Below are 23,411 nucleotides of genomic sequence, written 5' to 3'. Positions count from 1 at the left end.
AAGGTTTATCTAATTTTTAAAACATTTGTTCAATTGAGGTTTGGTACCAAATATAATAAATTCAGTTTTTGAAGTTTTCATTTTTAGTTTGTTTTTATTCATCCAGCTATTGATTGTAACTGCGCACCGTTCGAGGTCTCCGACCGCTTGTGATTCTACGGAAGCAGATGTGAGACAAAAGCTTTTATTTGCTTTATGATCATCAGCTCTAGTCCATACTGTAAGTAAACTTGACACCTTCAAGATAATAAAGAAAAAGATTACACGTATCCTAAATGATAAAAAAATCCAAAATTGATATCGCAACACTAAGGTTATATCCTCTGATTGTTCATAGCTTCGTATAGGTTAAAGTGAATTCAATATAACCCACACAGCCTGTCTTCATATCAATTAACCAGCCTTCCATCAACCAATGATATTTGGTAGTAAACATTCCACTTGTCGTCTTATTATACGAGTAATTTCACTTAGCAATTCAATTGTTAAATGACGAAATTGTCTTTAAAGCTCTGAGGAAACTAGGAATCAGCGCAGACTAAGCTAAATGATCCAGCGTAGACTAAACTAAAGGCACCAGCGTACGGTAGACTAAACTAAAGGCACCAGCGTAGACGGACGGGATATATTTTTCTTAGGTTTACCTTAAAGGTATCTATTTAAACATTGTGGATCTTTATTCTACTATTGTAGCAGAACAAAGAGAAGGAAAAATATCTGGTGACATATCACACAATTACAGTATGATAAGCAGTCATATTAAAGTAAAACAAACGCATGACCCACTGCCACAGATTTGAAGTAATACTTCAAAAATATAGTAAGGGTTTGTAATATACAAAACTTGACGGTGCGCGATAACACCGTGAATATTGTACATTCATAAAGTATAATATAAAGAATATACCCCGGTATACATGTATGGTGACTTAGATCATTTACGCATAGATGTACTTACTTCAAAATTAGCATCGGTGTCCGCGTCACTAAAGTTGTAAATGTAAGCAGGTTTCTCTAAAACTACTACTACAAATGCTCTAAAACTTATTTCGTGTCTTTGGGACTATAAGGTGTGCTCGCAGGGCAAATAATATAACTCTAACTTTTATTTTGTAAAAATTACGACAAGCAACATATTTTAATATAATGAAAATCAGGAAACGGCCTATATTGTGATAACGGTTCGTGTTGAATCAGATCTTTCAGTTCCCGCTAACAAGTGATGTCATGAATTCACCTATGAGACTTAGGTCAGATTCTTCGTTGATGTCATCTCTTCTAAGAATGGTTTATCTAAAAACTTCTTACATAATGTAAATCGTTATGTAAAGATGAAAATGGAGTGAAATTGAAGTTTTCCGTGCACCTTACGCCGAAGTTGCACGTGCGAAATATGTACTTAAAGGAGGAGGACAACACAAACAAGAGGCCAAGATGGCCCTAGTTGGCTCACCTGTGTAACACGCCATAACAGTGTAAACATGTTTTACCTAGTGATTTCATGGTGACAAATATTCTGACCTATTTTCATTAAGATTGGACCAGAAAGCGTGGCCTCTTGAGTGTAAAGAAGCATTTTCTTTGATTTTACCAAGTTACCAAGTTTTTTTACCCCACATGAACCAGATGCGAACTTGTCCAAAATTTCATGAAAACAAACATTCTGACAAAGTTTCGGGAACATTGGAGCAAAAAAGTGGCCTCTAGAGTGTGTACAAGCTTTTCTTATGATTTGACCTAGTTTTTGACCCCACGTGACCCAGATTTGAAATCGTGCAAGACTTCATGATAACAAACATTCTGACCAAATTTTATGAAGATAGAATCAAAATGTGCCCCTAGGGTGTAAACAAGCTTATTCTTTGATTTGACCTGGCGACCTAGTTTTTGACCCCACATGACCCAGATAAAAATTCATGCGATATTTTAAGCAGACAAACTTTCTGACCAAGTTTCATGCACATCAAATAAACAAGAGTTGATTTGGCCTGATGACCTACTTTCTGACCCAATGACCAAGTTTCAAACCTGGCCTAGAAATCATCAAGATAAACATTCTGACCAAGTTTCAAGAAGACAGGGTGATAAATGTGGCCTCTAGGTTGTTAACAAGCTTTTCCTTTGATTTGACCAGATGACCTAGTTTTTGACCCGACATGAACAAGTTTCGATCCAGGCCTAGAGATCATCAAGATAATCATTCTATGCAAGTTTGTATTAAATCAAAGCATAAATGAAACCTCTATATGGCTGAAAGTGCCAAAATAGAAAATTTTGCCCCTTTCAGGGGCAGCAACTCTAGAACCCATGATTGAATCTAGCCGGTTTTCGAAAGAAACCGAGATCTTATTGTGACTTAAGTTGTGTGTAAGTGAAGTTAAAATCAAATATAAAATGTCACTTCTATTGTGTTCACAAGGTAAAAATGAACAAATTTTGGCTCTCTTTCAGGGGTAAATCAGGGGCCGTAACTCCGGAACTTACGATTAGATCATGGAATCCAAGATTTATTGTTTCTGAAGATATTTTGCAGTTTGTTTCTAATCAAACCGTAAATGAAGTCTCTATATGGCTGCAAAAGCCAAAATAGCACATTTTGGCCCTTTAAAGGGCCATAACTCTGCAACACATGATAGGATCTGGCCAGTTTTCGAAAAGAACAAAGATATAATGCCAATACAAGTTGTTTGCAAGTTTGATTGAAATTGGTTGCAAAATGTGGTCTCTATCCTATTCACAAGCCAAAAATAGCAAATTTTGGCCCTTTAAGGGGCCATAACTCTAGAACACATGATGGGAACTGGCCAGTTTTTGAAAGGAACCGAGATATTATGCAATGCAATACGAATTGTATGCAAAATTGATTAAAGTTGAATGCAAAATGTGGTCTCTATCGTGTTCACAAGCCAAAAAATAGCAAAATTTGGCCATTTAAGGGGCCATAACTCTGCAACCGATGACGGGATCTGGCCCGTTTTCGAAAGGAACCGAGATATTATACCAATACAACTTGTGTGCAAGTTTTATTAAAGCTGATCACAAAATGTGGTCTCTATCGAATTCACAAGCCAAAAGTAGCAAATTCTGGCCCTTTAAGGAGGCGTAACTCTGGAACCCATAATTGGATCTGGCCAGTTTTCCAAAGGAACCGAGATATCATGCCCATACAAGCTGTGTGCAAGTTTTATTAAAATCAAATACAATATGTGGTCTCTATCGTGTTCACAAGGACGACGGACGGACGACGGGCGATCTCAAAAGCTCACCCTGTCACGTAGAAGGACTAAATGAGTTGACAACCGAATGAATATAAATGTATGAATAAACAACTTTTCAGAGCATTTTTATGAATTGGGAGGTCGTCAGTTCGATCTTCAGGCGTATCGATTATCATCCGTAACGATTCTACAGGAGATCATTTGTCAAAAATCATTCATTTTAACCTGTGATTTGCGAAGGAAGTTGTCATTTATTTCAGTACAAACCGTTTATGTCTTTGTGATCATTTTAAGATCTGTGAAGGTCTTTTAGCCCTACACTAATTAGGAGCAATGCTCATGTATGCATTGTAACACTATATTTATGGAGATAAAGTTTTCGCTTATGCAACGTGTCCCATTTAGCGTAAAGCTTTTACTTAAAACCGTCCTATAAATAACAGTAAAAGAGAATTATGTATCAATTTCATTATGCCGAGCATATAACTTAGGCGAGTACAACAGTCAAGTGTGTCATAACACTATTCATTAACGGGACCGTTAATAATCCTAATTTGTCAAATACCTTAAATTAGGTGTCTATTTTTCGCTGCAGTTACGAACATAAGCAACCGTAATTGATACCGTGCTATTTGCCATCGTATATATAACGGATTATCTAGCATTGTAGTCATAAAGTACTATATCTCTAGTAAATATAACAATTAACATTATATTTAACGCTCCATAAGTTACTGCATATCCTATCCACGCCTGTAACGTATTAGCGTCTGATGGCCCTTTCACGCTTCCGTAGAATCAACATGTATTACACGAAATTCATTTTGAAAATATTTCTGAAATATCTAGGTGGGCAGCTCCACGCGCATACATTTTAACGGGGTGATCCCTGAGCATGACCCTTGACTTTTGACCAATGCAAAGGCGACTTTCGTTTTCAAGTTTAGCATGTCTACTTTCATTTTCTTTACTTCCGGAAATAGCTGAAGGTCGAGTGACTTCATTTTCTGTGTTGTCAAAAACATACACATGCCTGGCGAGAAAAAAAACAGTGTTTTTTCGACATTTTTAACACCATGAACACGTTTGTACGAAAACAGACGTTTGAGACAAAAATAGCTTTAAAATGCATTTTAGGAAATCTGTATATATATATATCTTTCTGCACCTGTAACGTAATAAAACGTATTAGCGTCTGATGGCCCTTTCACGCTTCCGTAGAATCAACATTTATTACACGAAATTCATTCTGAAAATATTTCTCTCAAATACGGAAATATTTTACATCCGAGGCATCTACTGACACTTTCAGACAACATCAAAAAAGGACCTTTTGAGCGATTTGACCAAGTTCCAAAAATCTCTATGTACCCTTGCTCTGTTACGACCCCTGTGGGATTTGTGTTAATTCAGAGTTCAAATATGTTTTCGTAGATGAAAAGCTGACATATCGTGCTAACGCCCAGGTATTTTCAAATCGTTAGATAATGCTGAAAATGCGTGACCCCTGACTATCGACAAATGCAAAGGCGACTTTCGTTTTAAAGTTTAGCATGTCTACTTTCATTTTCTTTACTTCCGGAAATAGCTGAAGGTCAAGTGACGTCATTTTCTGTGTTATGCCTGGCGAAATTGCATAAAATGTGCCCGGTGTCCTAAGGATATAACGTACAACGGTGATCGTATACATAACGTACTATATCTATGGTGTATGGCATAGTATACATGACATACTATATTTGTATATGTCACCGTATACATATTCACAGAATATAAAAGCGAGGTATCAGCGATAATTAAAATTATGTAGATTCTATAACGTGTAAACAATAGCTTTAACACATTTCATTTTCAGTTGAAACTGTATGTACTAATAAACTCTGATAATGTGGCAGTTGACCTCATTACAATCGACACTGTTCATTTTCCAGTACAGGTAAATCCAATAATTGCTTTACAATAGATCTGTGACGGATTATCTTTGAACACCCCTGGACTTATTGGACTCAACTGCCACATTATCAAAGCTTATTAGTACTGTATGGATATTTTAAACTATGCAAGACAATACGTCGCAAAAACACAAAAAAGAAAAAAATCAATAATAAACAGAAAGTAAAGCTGAGATCAATGATTGATATTAATTTTAGGTCAGTTTATGTCACGAACTTTTGGATCTCATTTTCCTATGTGTCTGGTCGCCGCTGTATTCAAACAAACTCTCTAAAGATGAAAGGGAATGAAATGGAAGCGTTTCTCCAAACTCAAAATCATTGGTGGAGTAATGTGAAATCTCATCGGTTATTGTGATAACAGTGTGTGTTGAGTCAGATCTTTCAGTTTCCGTTAATAGGCGATGTTCATTTGTCTCCAAGTCGTCGGAAGAGTTCATGACGTCATTCTCTAACTCACCGATATCATCAATGGTTTCTCCAGAACTGTTCAGAGCGACACTCTCTGGGCACTCATTTTGACTACTTTGTACTTGTACTGAAACCCGAAGCTTTTTGTTTCGTCTCTTTTCCACAATCCGAGAAAACCGTTTACTTAAAATCTTCTTCCACAGCCAACATAATATAAATGAGAGAAACAACAATGCACCTAAACTTGTAAAACCTCCGATTAACAGTGGTTTAATGCTGTTTGTAGGCTGGCTTGGAGGAATCGAAGGGAACAGTGTTGTGGTTGTACGATCTTTAGGGGCGTAGTCTGAAAATAAAGCCAACATCAACATTACACATTTAAACCTTCAGTTTGTTGACACTGAGATTCCATTTATTCCGAGTATCGAGTCGGAGACATCACCGTGCGTGTAAATTCGAAATGAATAGTCATCGCTTGGACTAAATTGTTTTATTATCTTGACTGTCCTTTCGGATCATGTTTCTGTACTAGGGAGTTCCGCTTAAGCCGGTGCTAGCGTGTGTGAGGTGATTTCATTATCTTTCAGTAACAGAGCCATGTATCATTTTATTTGGTTGTGTAATATGCTTTTTAAATAATCTTTTTTTAATAGATATTTCTGGTAATAGTCAAAATAATATAATATAATGTATTTTTACAGCTCTTTGTAATAGTTAACAAAGATGCCTCTTAAAAGAAATGTAACGATACAGTCGAAATATCAATGGAAGCTTTAACAATAGAGATTAATTCAGTTGAAAATTAGCTAGTGTATGAACATCTTAAACACACATACATTTGTTCAGTTGAGTTTTCATAAAAATATTGTAATAAATGCTAACGCTAAAACATATACACAGAGGTTGTGTAGCTAAAGCGCTTTTTAAATGTTTAGTTGACTATCATTGCTTATGCTATATCGAATGAAAGAAATATTGATCAACAGAAAATAAATATAATCCTACCTGGGCAGTAGATCCCGCAAGATTGAGGATACAGTGCTGGTCTATCACATAATTCACCACAATTTTGACACTTTCCTAATGGGCCAAAGTAGGTATCTTTTCCGCATTTTCCTGCAACACATTAGGGAAAGAAGTATAACACGATATTATTCTAACTGACACATTATTAAGACATAGTTATAGCTATATATGATAGCTATATACAGAGTCGCAATAAATACATAACCTTATTCGTTTATCAGTTAACGTAACTTACCTTTAGACATTTTCTGTTTTAAATGGTTTTAAAATCTATTCGAATGTAAACGTATTATGAAAAGAGTATTTACTATTAACGCAAAAGTGGTTATAATTAGTAAAATCAGGGAATTGGATTAGATAAGTATAAAGTTGTTATTTACAGTAACAGCCTGGTTATCCCATCTTTAAAAATAAAACTCTATTAATACTTACATGAAATCTTGCCTGTATCTGCTAAGTTTTTTCTGAGTCTTAAGTTTACAGAAAATCTGTACTTTTACTTCAGACATGCCAACAGATAGGGAACATTAAAAGAATACATGAACAGATAGAAATATCCGTATAGTATCAAAATCACAAGTGGATATTATTGGAAATATTTTTGATATTTACATTCTTGTAAGATATATTGATTTGAAAATAAAAACATTACTGCACTGTTTTTGTTATCATAAAATAAACACGTCTGTGTATAAACTAAAAACACAATTGTAAATGTATAAGTTTAAAGGCCTTGACCTCCAGATCGTACGATAACAAAAAAAGAAAGATTTTTTTTTGATATCAGAAAAGTATTGCTATATTTCTTAAGAAGGCTTTGAAACTTAGTTACTGACAGATGTTATGGCAACACGTAAAAATGAGTTATAAATACTAATTTTCCCATTCAAATTTAATAAGCATTTGTAACGGGGTACCGGAGGTAAATTGCCTTAACTATAAAGCTTTATATTTAAAGACTGTTCAGTATGTATTCCACCGTGGTGTATTGGTCAAGAACGCAGAAAAAAACCCTCATATTCTAATGTGCATAATATGACCAAACTTCAGTTTTAAAGAAAATTCATTTTATCAAAACTCTGGATGTCAGTGCCTCGAAAGGCTCTATAGAAATATGTAATACCATTGAAATCGGAATCGTTTTATTTTATTGGTGACGAGATGAAACTAAAAGGCAGCGAGCCCAAAACTGAATTTTATTTCAAATTAACCATACTATTCTTTGAAACCAAAACCTACAGGATGAGAAGAATGTGCAATTTAAGCTCGCTATTTTTATAAGATAATACATGTAAACCATAACTTATTCAAATTAAGATAATTAAATTAAAAGCAAGTCAAAATTCTGTGGGATAAGGCCGTGGCTTTATTATCAAAAGTATATTATTTTCAAGCATAAATTTCAATAGATAAAATGCTATATTGAAAAGAAAACAAAACTATAACGTGTCTGAGAAGAAAGTATCGCCAGCTAAAATGCCAAGCGATATAATATATGCGTAAAGTGGCAGCAGTATATAAATAAGCTCAGATTGTTGACCTGGCGAATAGAAGAATCAAAATTCATTGCTTAAGAGAAAGCAAGGCGAAACAGCACAAAACTATATCTTAAAACGATTTCCTATCGACTTTAAATATTGCCGTATGAGGGTAGCCTGGCAAATTGTACAAACATATGACACATACCGAGATGCACTTTAGTGTGTTGAGGGGGCACTACATATTTTATGAAAATAAAATAGACCCAAAGAAGTGGTAGGGAAAAAAACATTCAAATACTGCTTCAAGTTTCCGACATAACTGATTCAATTGCTTCCTTGATTGATAAATTAAAAATGTCAAGGCCTATATCTGATCTAAATAAACCAGGAGTATCAGCAGTGATCTGACAAAGCTTAATCCAACAACCACCTAATCTAAAACATGGTCAGCTTTTAACGAGAATTTGCAAAAATTCTCTCCCTTAATTATTGACTGTGTTAAAGCAATTCCCTTCAAACTGGATTGCCTCCCTTACATTAGCTAAAGTCGTGTCATTCATGACCTAAGTCAATAATTCTTTGTCATGAATTTTATTTAATATTTTGCTTTAGGTAATACACGGAAATTAAGCTCGCATGTTACTCCATAGAAAGCAACAAAACATGTAGCCAGTTTTTGATATAAATCATGTTGTTTTATAGATTCATATAGAAGTATTATTCATGTAAAGATATAAAACATTTCTGTAAAAAAAACATTATGTTAGCTTATGACATTGCGAAATTCGTGTTGTCATGTAACAGAAAATGAAAACATTTAAATAAATTTCTTTTCTTTTGAAACTTTGAATTCCGCCAAACATTGAAATCCGAAAATTATTTCATAAACGAGCTTTCCCACAAACACATGTATACATAATAGTTTTCCTCGAGAAAAACAAAAATTGTGTGAAGATACATGTATTCCCATTTTGACTGATTGTTCTTGTCCACATAACGGTACTTTTGTTTAACTTTCATGTCTAGAAGTTTACTCTTTAAAACATAATAAAATGAAGTAATAAACTGAGCAATACTGTATTTGACAGGCGATGGGAAAGAAAAACCCGAGCAACTTAACAAACTTAAAAAAAATACATGTTACTAAAACACGCACACACATGTTTTATTAACTGGTCTTGATCCAAGGTTTTTCATAGAAATCAAAGAAAGAAAGAATTTATTGAATTATGAATCAAGTTTCTGATTTTTTTCTGATCAGCATTGGCGAGTGTGTATCATAGAAATCCTAACTCATTTTTTAAACAATTAGTTTGTACATACTATACAATTCAATCATGAAATCAAATTTACCGTGTAAACTAAAGCCTTTAGCTGTAAAGGTGGCTGTTTTTCTTGCTTTCCACGAACAAAACCGTGACAAAAATGTAGGTCGTACTAAAGAGATAATCCTACCGTGCAAACTCATGGAAAGCATGCCATTTTTTTTCAAACTTGGATTTCATTTCTAAAATAGACATGATATTGCGCGTCTGTTAATTCCACCCTTTCTTTGCACATCGTGGAAACCATGCTGTGTCTTTTGTTTAAATAAATGTACACATTCTCTCGCCGCCCCTCCCCGCCGCCCACCCACCCAGCTTTCAGTGAGCTCCTAACTTGCAAATTACACTATTTCATTAGAAAATTATTTTTTGAAGTAGTTTTTCTCCTGTCGTCGAATGTTTCAATATTCCAAAGATATTTAGCTTTCAGTCGGAAATTATGTAATTTATGTTGATTCGTATTGTTCTCATAAACAGTTTGGTGGAAAATCAAAGCTCTGTTCTATTCTGTTCTTTTCATTTTTTTCTATTTTTTTCTTTTTTTTTGAACTAATTAGACAATTATGAACGTTATTATTTCAAAAGACTATATTGAATCGTACATCAGTTGTTGGTATATGCAGTTCCGTAAATTAACACGGTTTCAGTTACGTAAGAACTTTAAGAAATCCACAAGTTTTTTATTTCTTGATACACTTTGATGTAAAGTGGAAGCAAGAAACCTTTACCCTATTACACTTAAAATTATATTATTGTATTGTTTATAAAGTCAAGAATACCTACATATGTGATAATAAATTGTCATGCTGTTTTTCACTATATGTTCAATATAAGCGACAGCGATACTTTTAAAACAAAATTGGAAACAAGAAGATGTTCAGTTAGAATAAATATTTTCACATTGAATTAAAGAGAAGAAATTGAAGTTTTCTGTCATATCTGGTAAATATTCACAAACGAAAAGACATATTTGAAATTAATCATTAAAAATAAATTTCCTATATAATCTATTGCTCAAAGTAATATCAATAGAGAAACCACTATTGATTATCGGATAATTTTCGAGGGGGACAACCTACTATAATAAGCCAGTCAAATATGATAAAAGCTGGGGATGACTTGCAAAGCTACATCACGGTTTTACTATTTTCCTGGAGTTTTTTAGTCTTCCAGCTTAAATATTTGAAAACCAGTTTAATCTAGGCAATATGTGTGACCAAATTAAAAAGTTGTTGGACCGGCTAACTTGCATATTTCGGACAGATCATCTCTTATTTGTTTTTGTTTTTTCAAAAAACCTCTTGGTATCTTACCAAGTGAGTTGCCGCCGCCGCAGTGGATGACTATAGCGTCTGGTTTCTATGTACAGTCCTGAAGCTTTCCCGAGACTAAAGGAAGTACTTCTGGCCACGTCATCCCACTTCTCTTGAACCACGAGACTTTGCAGTCTTTAAGTCCAAAAAGAGACTGTAACTCTGTAAGTTTGGTACAGAGGAGCCAACAATCCAGATAACTGAAACATAATAATTAAAAGGCCAACACACTGACTCACTAACGGGTATAACTAAGATATGCATGGGATGACCAACGACCTTTTTTTCTTGATGATGTCATGCGGCACTCCTTAGGTGTCTAGGTATGTTGCTGCACCTATACGGAAACTGTGTGAAAGTAATCTATTAGCTAGCAAAACTAAATGAATCATGCATTTTTAAGACCACTATTGAGCTGGTATCTTGTTACTAGTTTCCCGTTTAAGTACGAAACCTTGTTTAAATTCACTGTATTCCAGCACGGCCAGTAATGGACACAGTTTGGAATTTGCTATTGTTGACAGAGTAATTACTTAAGGTGAACCACACTGATTATTTTTGACTAAGTCGCAACTGTGTGAACAATTTACCTTTTGAACATATAAATTTGACTTCGTAAGAGTGAGGTTGGGTGCACACCATAAACCGGTTTAAGCTCCCCAGTGGTGTTTTTGCCACTGACCGTTCCAAGGCGGTGCCCCACTGTGTTCCTTTGTTTGTTCGTTTTGTCCTGATGTTTTGGCTTTGTGTGTGTGTGTGTGTGTTCCTTTGTTTGTTCGTTTTGTCCTAATGTGTTGGCTGTGTGTGTGTGTGTGTGTGTGTGTGTGTGTGTGTGCGTGCGCGTGTGCGTGTGTGTGCGTGTGTGTGTGTGGTGCATGCGTCTGCGTGCTATGGGTTTCGTTTTGAGGAGGCTGCGTTTTTGGTGCGTGGCATTCCCTGTTTGATATTTGTCTTTGTTTTTTTCCACAGATCTTAACAGATGGCTGCAATATGAAGGACATGTAAGCACAAAGTCAATTACACGGGACCGAAAAATGTTACTAAAACAAAGACTTATAAAGTTTAGCTTCATACACTGGAATACAAACTGATGGTAACACTTAGCATAGTTTGCTTAATATCTCAATAGATACGGGTAACCTGAGGTCTGATGAGTGTCTTTTTCTTTTGAAGCCATCCATCATCTTTTTGAAATAAAATGAATTCGTAGGATCACCCCAGTCGTGCCTCCGTGGCCGAGTGGTTAAGGTCGCTGACTTCAAATCACTTGCCCCTCATCGATGTGGGTTCGAGTGAGGCGAGCCTCACTCGGGGCGTTGAATTCTTCATGTGAGGAAGCCATCCAGCTGGCTTACGGAAGGTCGGTGGTTCTACCCAGGTGCCTGCTCGTGATGAAGTAATGCACGGAGGGGCACCTGGGGTCTTCCTCCACCATTAAAGCTGGAAAGTCGCCATATGATCTATCATGTGTCGGTGCGACGTTAAATAAAAAAAAAACCCAGTCGTGCATTTTATGAACCTATGTTATTGTTGCTAGGTATGACCATGCTGTTTTAAATGCCTGGCCTTTTTGAAATAACTACGCAATATAGAGGGAGACAATCTACTTTTGTTCAGGCCATAAATTTACAGCACCGTATATACTATGAAATACTGCAAATGAGCGCAAGGCAGTCTGATATGTTCTTTTTGTATTACCTGACAATCCTTCTGAAGCCATTGTCTTAGCTAACTGCCAAATATATCCAGCAGAATTGATAATACATTAGCCGGAGTTCTGTCTGATCCTGGAGCCAAGTCTCTGAAACGCATGTTCGGGTAGGAAGTTAACCGCCTCATGACCACAATTACCCATGTTGTCTGTCTGAACTTGTGCTGAAGCAAACTGCCGGTGTAATATTACACCTGTAACATTAAATACTTACCCCGTTGAAAATAGACCCCATGGATCCTTTTTCAACTTTGAGAATTGACCCCGTCAACATTTCAACATTAAATTCTGATCAAAAAGACCTTTTTCAATGTTGAGAATTGACCCCGTCAACATTTCAACATTAAATTCTGATCAAAAGGCCCTTTTTTCAACGCTGAGAATTGACCCCACCAACATTTCAACATTAAATTTTGATCAATGGGGTCAATTTTCAAAAGGGTCAATATTTAATATTACACCGGACCGGTAGTTCTGGTGATGCAGGTCTTGGTGGAGAGCTGTCTCTGTTGGCAACATGTTGCAGGGCATTCTGAACCTCGGCTCTCCTGTTAGCACCCCTTGCTGGTGACCTTTCCCGTTGTCTCCTTGGTGCCCCGTGGCCAACTCTTTCCGCCCGCCTAGCCCACGTGCCCTCGCTCTTCTTTCCATTGGCATGATAATAAATATCAATTTGACAGTGACACTTTAGAGTTGCTGAAACTAAACATGCCAAAAAAAAAAAAAGGTTCAAACGAGCAAAACACAAAGTTTTTAACGAATTAGGTAACAAACCACGCGGCAGCAATAAGGCAACGTCATTTATTTTTAAGAGATGTTTCTTCTACAAATTCTGAAGCAAAATGGGCAGATTTACTGTTAAAATCCATGAAGAGCACGGAAATTGTTAATTACGGCATACTAAAACTTTGCGACGAATACTACACTGAGTGAGATGAGGTAAGTAACAGAAAATGGTCATCACTGCAGATTTCACCTATAGCGTAAGCATTATAGGTCACCCAAAAATAAATGCATTTATTTTTATACGACTAAACCCCCAGCAGAGCTATTGAAAAGTGTCTTCTTACGGTCGTAAGCGGACACTTTATAAATTGAACTGTCTTGTATGAACTTAACTACCTACACGTGAAGATCATTAACGAAGATACAGATACAGATACAGCTTCGCCTCGGACAATATTGGTGTTCGTCCTAGCGAAACGGCTTCTTACGTCTGTAAGAGGACACTTTGGAGAAAAACTCGTACTGTATCTATTACATAAAATTAACATAAATGATCTTAATGTGATCGTCGCTCTACACAGACACAGCTAGTATATGTATTTAACAAACTAGGCTATTTGGGTAGCTGATTTCTGCCACGTCTTTTCGTTCGGTATTCTCATTTCGTGCTTTCGTGTTTTCGTTCTGTTGTGAATTTTTTGGCCCGAGGAAAAACACGAAAAGACGACGATTCAGGGCGACAGAACGAAATAACGACATATACTACGCACCGATAACGACGCTTCTTTCGTTGTTTCACGAAAGGACGACAAATGACAAAACGTTGTTCTTTCGCCTTCCGGTACACATGCGCATAACAGTAACAGTTATTATTTTTTTGCTAAAATCACATGACAGATCTATGCTTGACATGTAGGTAGCATTTTCATTATGAAATAACAACATTACAAAATTTTTCATGGAAACTTAGATCATACACCACCAGACTGAAATTATTTTTCTTGCATCAAACATGACCCCCACTTTTCTTTTGATTTTTAGTTAGTACTGAAAATATTCTTCAAGAAAATGTAGGTTACAGATATTTAAAATGGGTCCTGATGTGTGCTGCGGTCATTGGAATTAGGTCAATTTTATATACAATAAAGAACCACAACTATTTAGTGTGTTATAACCTTTTATAAAATAATAATTTCAGTCAAACACACAAACTGCAAAATCAGCTAAAATATGAGACCCCAAATTATACTGGCGGTGTATGATCTAAGTTTCCATGAAAATTTTTGTAATGTTGTTATTTCATTATGAAAATGCTACCTACATGTCAAGCACAGATCTGTCATGTGATTTTTAGCAAAAAAATTGCAAAGAAAAAAAGGAAAATAGCTCTACAGAGCAAAAAATCTGAGGAATATTTGTATCTGCCTTTATGCGACTACCATTTTTTTCGCGCCATTTCTCTTTTTAGTGTCTGTATGCCTATAAGAAAAACTTTTTTCTCTGACACTGTGCCAGTTTCATTTGAAATGTACAAGAAACCCAAATGCATGAAAAAATACAAGGTTTTAGCTTGATATCAACAGTTTCCAAGTTTTTACGGCATTTTCAGTACCATAAGACAAAGCGTCAGATTTTGTCAAAAATAGCTGTCACGACATAATTTTGAAGCAGTTACCCTAAATGCAGCCTTGTTTTGCCCTGTTTTGACATTTTCTGCTCTGATCTGCATGCAAATTACACATTTAAACTGTTAAATATGTACCTCTGATGGCCAGAAAATAGCAATCAGTAGGCATTAAATATGCAGTTTTTGAAAAAAAATACACTCAAAACAGTGAAAATGTGATATTTTGGGGGTTTATCCTCATTTTCAACGAAATTGCAATAAATTTGTCATTTTCTATCAAATTCTAATCAAAGTAGTCCATTTTCACCATCATCTGGCCAGATTTCAATTTTTACCAATGTCATCTTTAACATAATAATGACTCTGCTACCTATGACACTATAGTTAAACATCCTATATTAACAAGTCACGTTCGCATGTTTACCAGAAGGCGAAACAAGGAAAATAGATTTTTTTTAATCTGTCGTCTTTTCGTTATTTTCGTAAACGGCGCGTAGCAACTGTCGTAATTTCTTTCTTTCGCGTTTCCCGAGCTAAATTATCGACTTTTCGTGTTTAAGCGGACGAAACAAAAACAGAACGAAAAGATAAAAAAGAAATGACGACGAAAACGTCGTTTTATCGCGGGCGAAAAGACAACAGAACGAAAAGAGGACGTTGGCAGAAATCAGCCACCATAAAGATATCTTTGATGGGAATTTTCTAAAACTCTAATGATGAAATATTTTACTTAAATATAACTATAGTTCATCATATTGCCTCGAAAAAAAATCCGCTGAAACGTTTTCTACCGATTCAGTTACAATTTACACAGACGCAGTTAGTAACAATAACAAAATAAAAAATAATGTAACACTGAAATATCAAAACAATGGATAATTACAATTCAGACAGCTGAAAAGAAACAAAACATGTTTCAATACGAATAGTAGATGAAATACATACAGAAATTATTTATTATCTTCAGATACTCACTATGGCATTTCTGTCATTTGTGAGTGTAAAATTACTCAGAATGAAGGGATATGTTCTGGCATCTGTGGTCACAAGTTACTGTTTTAACTGAAATTTCAACCTGAATCATGTCTATGAGTTGGAAGGTCGTCAGTTCGAACTTCAGGCATGGTGATTATCATCCATAACAATTCTACAGGAGATAATTTGTCTAAAGTTATTCATTCTTAACCATTCAGTAGAAGATGAAGGTCTCTTTTACCAACATTGATTAAGAACCATGCTCATGTCTGCATTGTAATATTATTTTCATAGACATTAAATTGGCCCTTATCCTACGTGTCCCATTTAACGTAAAGCTTATACTTCAGTCTGAAGGACAATCCTGTGAATAACAGTAAATGAAATGAATGTATCAATTTCATTATGCCCAGAACATTACGTGGGCGAGTACAGCAGTAATGACACTGTTGAGTTATTGGGCAGGTAATATACCTAATTTGTCAAATACCTTAAACAACAATATGGCAATAAGGTGTCCAATTACGACAATAAGCAGCGAACTATATGCAATCGTAATGCATACCGTAATATTTGACATCGTATATATAATGTACTATATCCAAAGTTTACATAACATACTATATGTCTGGTATATATGTAACAACAAGGAAAACTTTTTAAAAAATCTAGAAAGTGGCTCGCTAAGCTCTTGTTATGAGAGGGCAGAGATGAAGCTCAGTGATATGCCAATGAAAAGGGGTATTTGGACGTTTATAGTTCCGCCTCGATAGCTCATTTGTAGAACGTCTGCTTCGAGTGCGCAAGGTCGTGGGTTATCGGCGATATATGACCTTTTTGTGTCGATTCGCCGTAAAACCCAACTCATTCATTCATTCAAGGTCGTGGGTTCAATCTCTGGCTGCGCGATACCAAAGACATAAGAAAGGGACCAGAAATTCCTTTGCTTGGCGCTCAGCATTAAAAAGGAAACGGGCTTCTCTCATACACTCACAGCGATGGACTTCATCAGGAATGAGGTGTCGAGAGTGATTTATCTAAGTTGAAATAACTTGTTTCACAATAGACCTTTAATAAATGAGTATATTCGAGAAGAACCCAAAAGGAACGAAGAGTTGTCTGTGTCCATAACGCAATAACAAATTGCCTTATGACTATCTTAGATTCTTTATAGTGTATTCAGTAATAAAATCATTGGTTGTATTTGTGGAATGCTCTAGCTGTAGTCGGAAAACATTTGTTTAATGTTTTTCATCCTGTTGATCACTTATAAATATAATTGTATGCAGTCACCATGCCGTACTGCCTCAATATTAAAGAAGTATCCACATAGTTCCGATGCAAATCTTGTCATCACTTATTATTACCAAAGTTTCCCTAACTGTTAAGCTCATTTCTGCAATTAGGGAGAAGGGATTAAAGAATATTCTGCTTGCAATAGAAAAGTCCTTTGGTGGCAGGGGAGTGCAGATTTGCGAATTCCACATTGACGTGTGGGTACCAGTGTTGAAATATCCATAGAAATCTCGTTTTTGCTTATTTTTCTTTGAAACAACTATGAACCATTGCAGATATATAGACTACATAAAGACGACTCTCCGGTCCTATGCACCTGTCGCTTTCCATGCCAGATGTAGTGAAAATTGGCCAAATCACACAAATTTTATAGACCAAAATTAGCCTTACCGGGCCTCACTTTGAACTCATCCATTCATCCATTTTATATTTTTTAAATCCAATTTCGTAGCATGTATGTATAGTGTGAACATAGATGCATACCCAGGTGGTGTGGAATGTGTCTGCCAACCACCACTTTATTTCCCTAATTTTCACATGAAAAAAAGTGGATGGATGACAGCCGAACGTCTGACCGACTTTTTGTTCTAATGTTTATGTTTTAGCCTCAACCGGAAGTACGGAGCTAGGAATTTTAAAACACCCGCCATATAGAATCATTAACCGTTCCTCATTCCCCAGATATATTTAAGAATTGATAATGATAAATAACCAGTAAGATAGATGTCTTTATATCTACCCTGTCCCGTTTATACAGAAAATCGACCGGGGCCAAACTACGAAACCGCTCCCCTGCCACCTTTGCGTGTCTCTGAGCTCTTTCTGTTCAATAAAGATGGCCGCGGCCGTTTTGGGCAATATGGCTTTTGTAAACCAGCATTCGATGATCACTTTTCATAAACGAACCGCCGTTTTGTTTTAGGTTGCTGGCTTGCTCTTTGGTTAGAGAACACCAATTGTTTTCCCATAGACATCTATTATAACATTATGCCGTGTTCGGTCTTCCATATATCGAAACATGTGTATCTAATCACATTTATTTTCAAGAACTTTCTTAGTTCCACCAAAACATCGGACGGAAAACATTTTCGTGTGAATGAGACGACCCTCTGTTTACACCTTCGGCATGGCGGGAGAAATTCGCTTGATCCATAATTTTTTTTCAAACACAATAAAATGTAGCAAATTTTGTCAAAATGTATTATGAAATAGTGTAAAGCCGTAAAAACTTCAATTTTGAAAAAAATCACTTCTTGAGTTTATGTACATAACTGACTAATCAGAACTGACATACATTACCTTATTCCTAGGTATATATTTACCTTACTTCTTGAGTTTATGTACATAACTGACTAATCAGAACTGACATACATTACCTTATTCCTTGGTATATATTTACCTTAATCCCTGTACTTTTATGAATTGGTGGTCTTTGACCCTTTGCAATCGGAGGACAAAGTTAGGAGCCATTTGGTTGCATTTTACAGTTATAATCCTTTCAGTAGTCTTATTGAATAGAACAAGTTTGTTAATACTGCATATCTGCATAATTGTAGTTATCAGATTAAGTTTAAACTGCCCTTTTATCATGATGGATTTAAATATAATGACCTGGAATGTGACTTGAGTGATGTCTAGTGCCTCATATCTAGAACATATCTTGAAAGAAAGAAATATAGATATATGTGGCCTATCTGAACATTGGTTATTTCCACACAACTTGCATTTTCTTGAGAGTATTATAAGTGACTACAACTTCCATGCGGTCTGTGATTCAGACTTGCACATACATAGTAAAAGAAAACTGGAGAAAGGTGGTGTTGCCATCATATGGCATAAAAATACGACAGTTGTGTACTTCCGTTAGACATTGACGATGATCGTATAGTAGGCATTCAACTTCGAATTGCACCAAGTCAGTACATATTTATTTTTCAAGTGTATTTCCCATGTACAAATCATTCCACTGCTTTATTTGTAGACTATATCAGCAAGCTATACGATTTATATAATGTGTACTCAGCCTGTGGTGTGACTGTATTTATTGGCGACTTACCTGCAAATGTGAAAACTAGGGAGATGTATTTTGTAAGTATTTTATCAGTCTATAATTTAAAATTCTACATTTATTGGTGCTAAATATTCATATGTGTCATATGGTACCCGTTATAGTACATTGATAGACTTTATATGTATACCTGTTGGTTTTATCTTGTTAAATTGTAGATGACCATTGTTTAAATGTCTCCAGGCACAGACCTGTCATTTTATATTTTACTGTATTTTACTTTATGTAAACTGGAAAATGGCAACTAATGAGTTTGAACAGTATCGTTCAGCGTTATTATGCGATAATGAGTTTACAGGTATTGAATGGCGGTGTTTAGATAAAAATGGAATTGATAAAGCACTGAAAAACTGTTGAACAGTGCAAAAGATACTATTCCAAGTAAACGGTTTAAACAATACTTAAAGCCATTCTGGTTTGCTGGCTTGCTCTTTGGTTAGAGAACACCAATTGTTTTCCCATAGATTTCCATTATAACATTATGCCGTGTACGGCCTTCATATATCGAAACATGTATATCTAATGATATTTATTTTCAAGAACTATCTTAGTTCCACTAAAACATCGGACGGAAAACATTTTCGTGTGAATGAGACGACCTCCTGTTTACACCATTGGCATGGCGGGAGAAACTCGATCCATCATTTTTTCAAACACAATAAAATGTAGCAACTTTTGTCAAAATGTATTATGAAATACTGTAATTGCCGTAAAAAGTTCAATTTTGAAAAAAAAAATCACTTCTTGGGTTTATTTACATAACTGACCAATCAGAACGGACAAACATTACCTTAACCCTAGGTATATATTTACCTTATTCCCTGTACTTTTTATGAATTGGTGGTCTCTGACCCTTTGCAATCGAAGGACAAATTTGGGAGCCAGGAATTGGAGAATTGGAGTTCGGCGCCTTAGGTAGTTTTCATAGTAAAATCCTGCCGAGGCGAGCCAGCATTAATATGCCATAAAACGATCCATATGTTACTGCATATATAACGTACAATAGCGGTACTATATCTATGGTATATGTCATTGTATACATAACATACTATGTTTGTATATGTCACTGTATACATATTTAAAGAATATAAAAACGAGATATCGACGATAATTGATATTTTATTCAGCTTTAAAACATTTCAATTTATATCTTAAGTTGAAACAGTATGTACTACATTGATATTTTAAACTATGCAAGACAATACGTCGTAAACAAATACATATTATTCAATAACAAACCAAAAGTAAAGCCGAGATCAATGACTGACATTAATATTAGTTCAGTTTATGTCACGAACTCGGATCTAGTTTTCCTAAGTGTCTGGTCGCCGCTGTATTCAAACAAACTCTCTAAAGATGAAAGGGAATGAAATGGAAACGTTTCTCCAAACTCAAAATCATTTGTGGAGTAATGTGAAATCTCGTCGGTTATTGTGATAACAGTTTGTGTTGAGTCAGATCTTTCAGTTTCCGCTAACAGGCGATGTCCATTTGTCTCCAAGTCGCCTATAGAGTTCATCACTTCACTCTCGAAGTAACCGATGAGAGTAGAGGCAGATTCTATTTCGATATCATTATTGATTTCTCTAGAATTGTTCTCTGGGCGTTCATTTTGATCACTTTGTGCTTGTACTGGAGCCCGAAGCGTTTTGTTTCTTCTCTTTTCCGCAATCCGAGTAAACCGTTTTCTTAAAACCTTCTTCCACAGCCGACATAATATAAATAAGAGAAACAGCAAAGCACATAAACTTGTAAAACCTCCAATTAACCATGGTTTGATGCTGTTTGAGGAGTGGCTTGAAGTTATCGGAGGGAACAGTGTTGTAGTTGTGCGTTCTTTAGGGGCGTAATCTAAAAATAGAGAATATACCAGTCTTTTATAATTTTTTTCTGAGGTAAATACTACCTTAACACCTGGAACATTAACACTAATTCATTGATGATTTCTTGAAAAACAATCATTTTTATCAACAGACGTGGCATAGTCTGCAATCGTATATTACCACTATTAGGCGAAGAATGTTCCTTGAGGTTTAAAAGTGCAATTCACGCAATGCATCATTAACAAATGAAAATTACTCAAAATTACTCAAGCTTATAATTTACATATTTTTTGTTCATTTCATCCTGTGTTGCGTACTTTTGTGTACCAAAACATCATTAATCTAAATGCAGGACAAACGTTACATAATTTATAATGACTTCACTGCAGACATCATTTTGGTAGAACCGCCAGTGCTGTTACCTCTGGTGGTGCATAAGAGGTAAGGGGAAGCCGTCAGAAAATGTTTGAAATATACGTATGAAATGTTGATTTTGTTTTCTAAACTGACGAGAAAATGCCGCTACTCAGCCGACTGGAGCACTTGACACGGATCCCGCTCACTCTTCCCTGAATCCGAGCCGTGCATGTATAGTGTAATTACGAAAATGAAAGGGAAAAAGAATATTGATGAACTTTTAAACAAGTTTATAGATACGTAGTCTAGCAAAAACCAAAAGGAACATTAAAATGAGCCTACCTGAGCAATAAATCGTGCATGAATCAGGATACTGCGCCGGTGTATCGCATAATACTCAGCAGTCTTGACATTTTCCTAATGGACCAAAGTAGGTATCTTTTCTGCACTTTCCTAAAACACATTTTTAACATTTTATTACTACTTTATCTTAACGAATGATTTGAGTGACGTTATTTACTGTATTAAAAGTTCGATATATATATTGAATTACGGTTCTTTAACTTACTTTTCAAAATCATTATTTGTAATACGGTACGGTTTATATGTAATGTGTCAGAGGTATTACAAGTAAAATTAGGGAGTTCGAAAAAGTGTATTTTTAAATTAGTAAAATTAGTAACATATTGGTTTTTCCTCTCTTTATTAATAAACATGCATGCAACATTTTTCTTTAGAGACATGATATATAGATTGCAAAATAAGAATTTTAAAATACTTGAAACTTATTGTTTTTCTTAGGTTCATGCAGAAACTAGAAACTAGTATATTGTAATTCAGTTATATAGGGCAAATCACATTCTACCAAATTTTCCATATAAATGTTATTTGTGTTGTCGTGGCAACCGATATTTCAAAGCACCCATGCACCATGAGAATATAGAGGACACATGATGAAACCAAAAATACACGGTTAAGATATTTTTCAATAAAGACAGTTTAAACAGATATTATGTAGTTTGGGATACGCATAATTTATGTAAAATACACACCATGCACGACGACGTCATACGCCTTTCGTGACGCCTCTAAATGCCTTCCGTGACTCAATTAAAAGCATTGTAAGTTTTGAAAAGTTGAAGATAACATCTACAAACATTCAGATTTTGAAAGGTTATTGAATATTACGTTACTCAATTTTGAATTTTTGTCACTTATACAGGTTTTACTCATGGAACGGTCCATATATGCACGCTGTGAGCTACAAATATTATTCGGAAAGCATGCTTAAAGCGGATGGCCATTTCAATTCATTATTCTTTGAATAATACTCACTGTTTGCTGTCCGTTTAGATTTTTCCATGTCCTTACTCATAAACACAGAATATAAATGACTGCATAAACCGCTAACGTGTTGTTAAAACGTAAATTCTCAAGTGTACGTGCTTACAAAATAAGCGTCTGTTTCATGAGTTAATTAAAATTCCACGTAAATTATTATATGTCAAGGCAGGTGCGTATTTCTACATGTACAGGAAAGGCTGCACCTGCGGAAAACGTGTCTAGAACCTTTCGATAAACAAAATGAAGAAGGTCCATAACCCAATCAAGGCAATACAGGTTGGGCTAACCCTTGAATTAACACCGTAATTGATGCGCAAAAATGATTAAAACATTTATACGATGTATGTATCTGTTTTTGGGTATGGAACTGTTTAGAATAGGGAAGGGTTTCAGATGACACACGCAAACCATCAGTAAAATAAAGACCATAACTTAACACAGGTGACCTTATGTAACAAAACATACCTTGGTATCGTTGCATTGATTTACTAGTGCTATTACATTTGTATTTCGTATAAGTTTCAGGCCGAGCTTAGGCAAAATGTAAGACGAAAATCAATCCCTTCTTTTTCAGGTCGCAAATATATATTATTTACGATATTTGCAAGCTAATCTAGGTCATGTACTTAGTTTAAACATACTTTTTCGGAAATTACATTACAATAACATTTCACATGTACTTAATCGCATTTAACCTTTTTATGAAATAAGTTTATCTCTAATGGGGCTCACGCTGTTTGTAACTCCTATATATCCGC

The 23,411-nt window shown here is 35.4% G+C and overlaps 1 protein-coding gene and 1 long non-coding RNA gene across 2 annotated transcripts; both read right to left on the bottom strand.

The window, feature by feature from the left end:
• Positions 1 to 4,921: 4,921 nt before the first annotated feature.
• On the bottom strand, positions 4,922 to 6,978 carry LOC123540379 (uncharacterized). The gene is made up of 3 exons (XM_045325363.2): positions 6,843 to 6,978; positions 6,587 to 6,697; positions 4,922 to 5,927 (listed from the first exon to the last, which is right to left on the bottom strand). Exons 1-3 carry the CDS (start codon positions 6,850 to 6,852, stop codon positions 5,380 to 5,382), a joined length of 669 nt encoding a protein of 222 aa, XP_045181298.1. The 5' UTR covers positions 6,853 to 6,978; the 3' UTR covers positions 4,922 to 5,379.
• A 13,254-nt stretch (positions 6,979 to 20,232) lies between these two features.
• On the bottom strand, positions 20,233 to 23,083 carry LOC123541261 (uncharacterized). Its single transcript, XR_006684481.2, has 3 exons — positions 22,645 to 23,083; positions 21,652 to 21,762; positions 20,233 to 20,980 (listed from the first exon to the last, which is right to left on the bottom strand). It is a non-coding gene; the product is annotated as an uncharacterized LOC123541261 (long non-coding RNA).
• Positions 23,084 to 23,411: the final 328 nt, after the last annotated feature.

Source organism: Mercenaria mercenaria, chromosome 16 (assembly GCF_021730395.1).
Source record: "Mercenaria mercenaria strain notata chromosome 16, MADL_Memer_1, whole genome shotgun sequence".
Classification (NCBI taxonomy): Eukaryota; Metazoa; Mollusca; class Bivalvia; order Venerida; family Veneridae; genus Mercenaria; species Mercenaria mercenaria.
The sequence above is the reverse complement of the archived record's forward strand: the minus strand, read 5'-3'. Positions and strand labels throughout refer to the sequence as shown.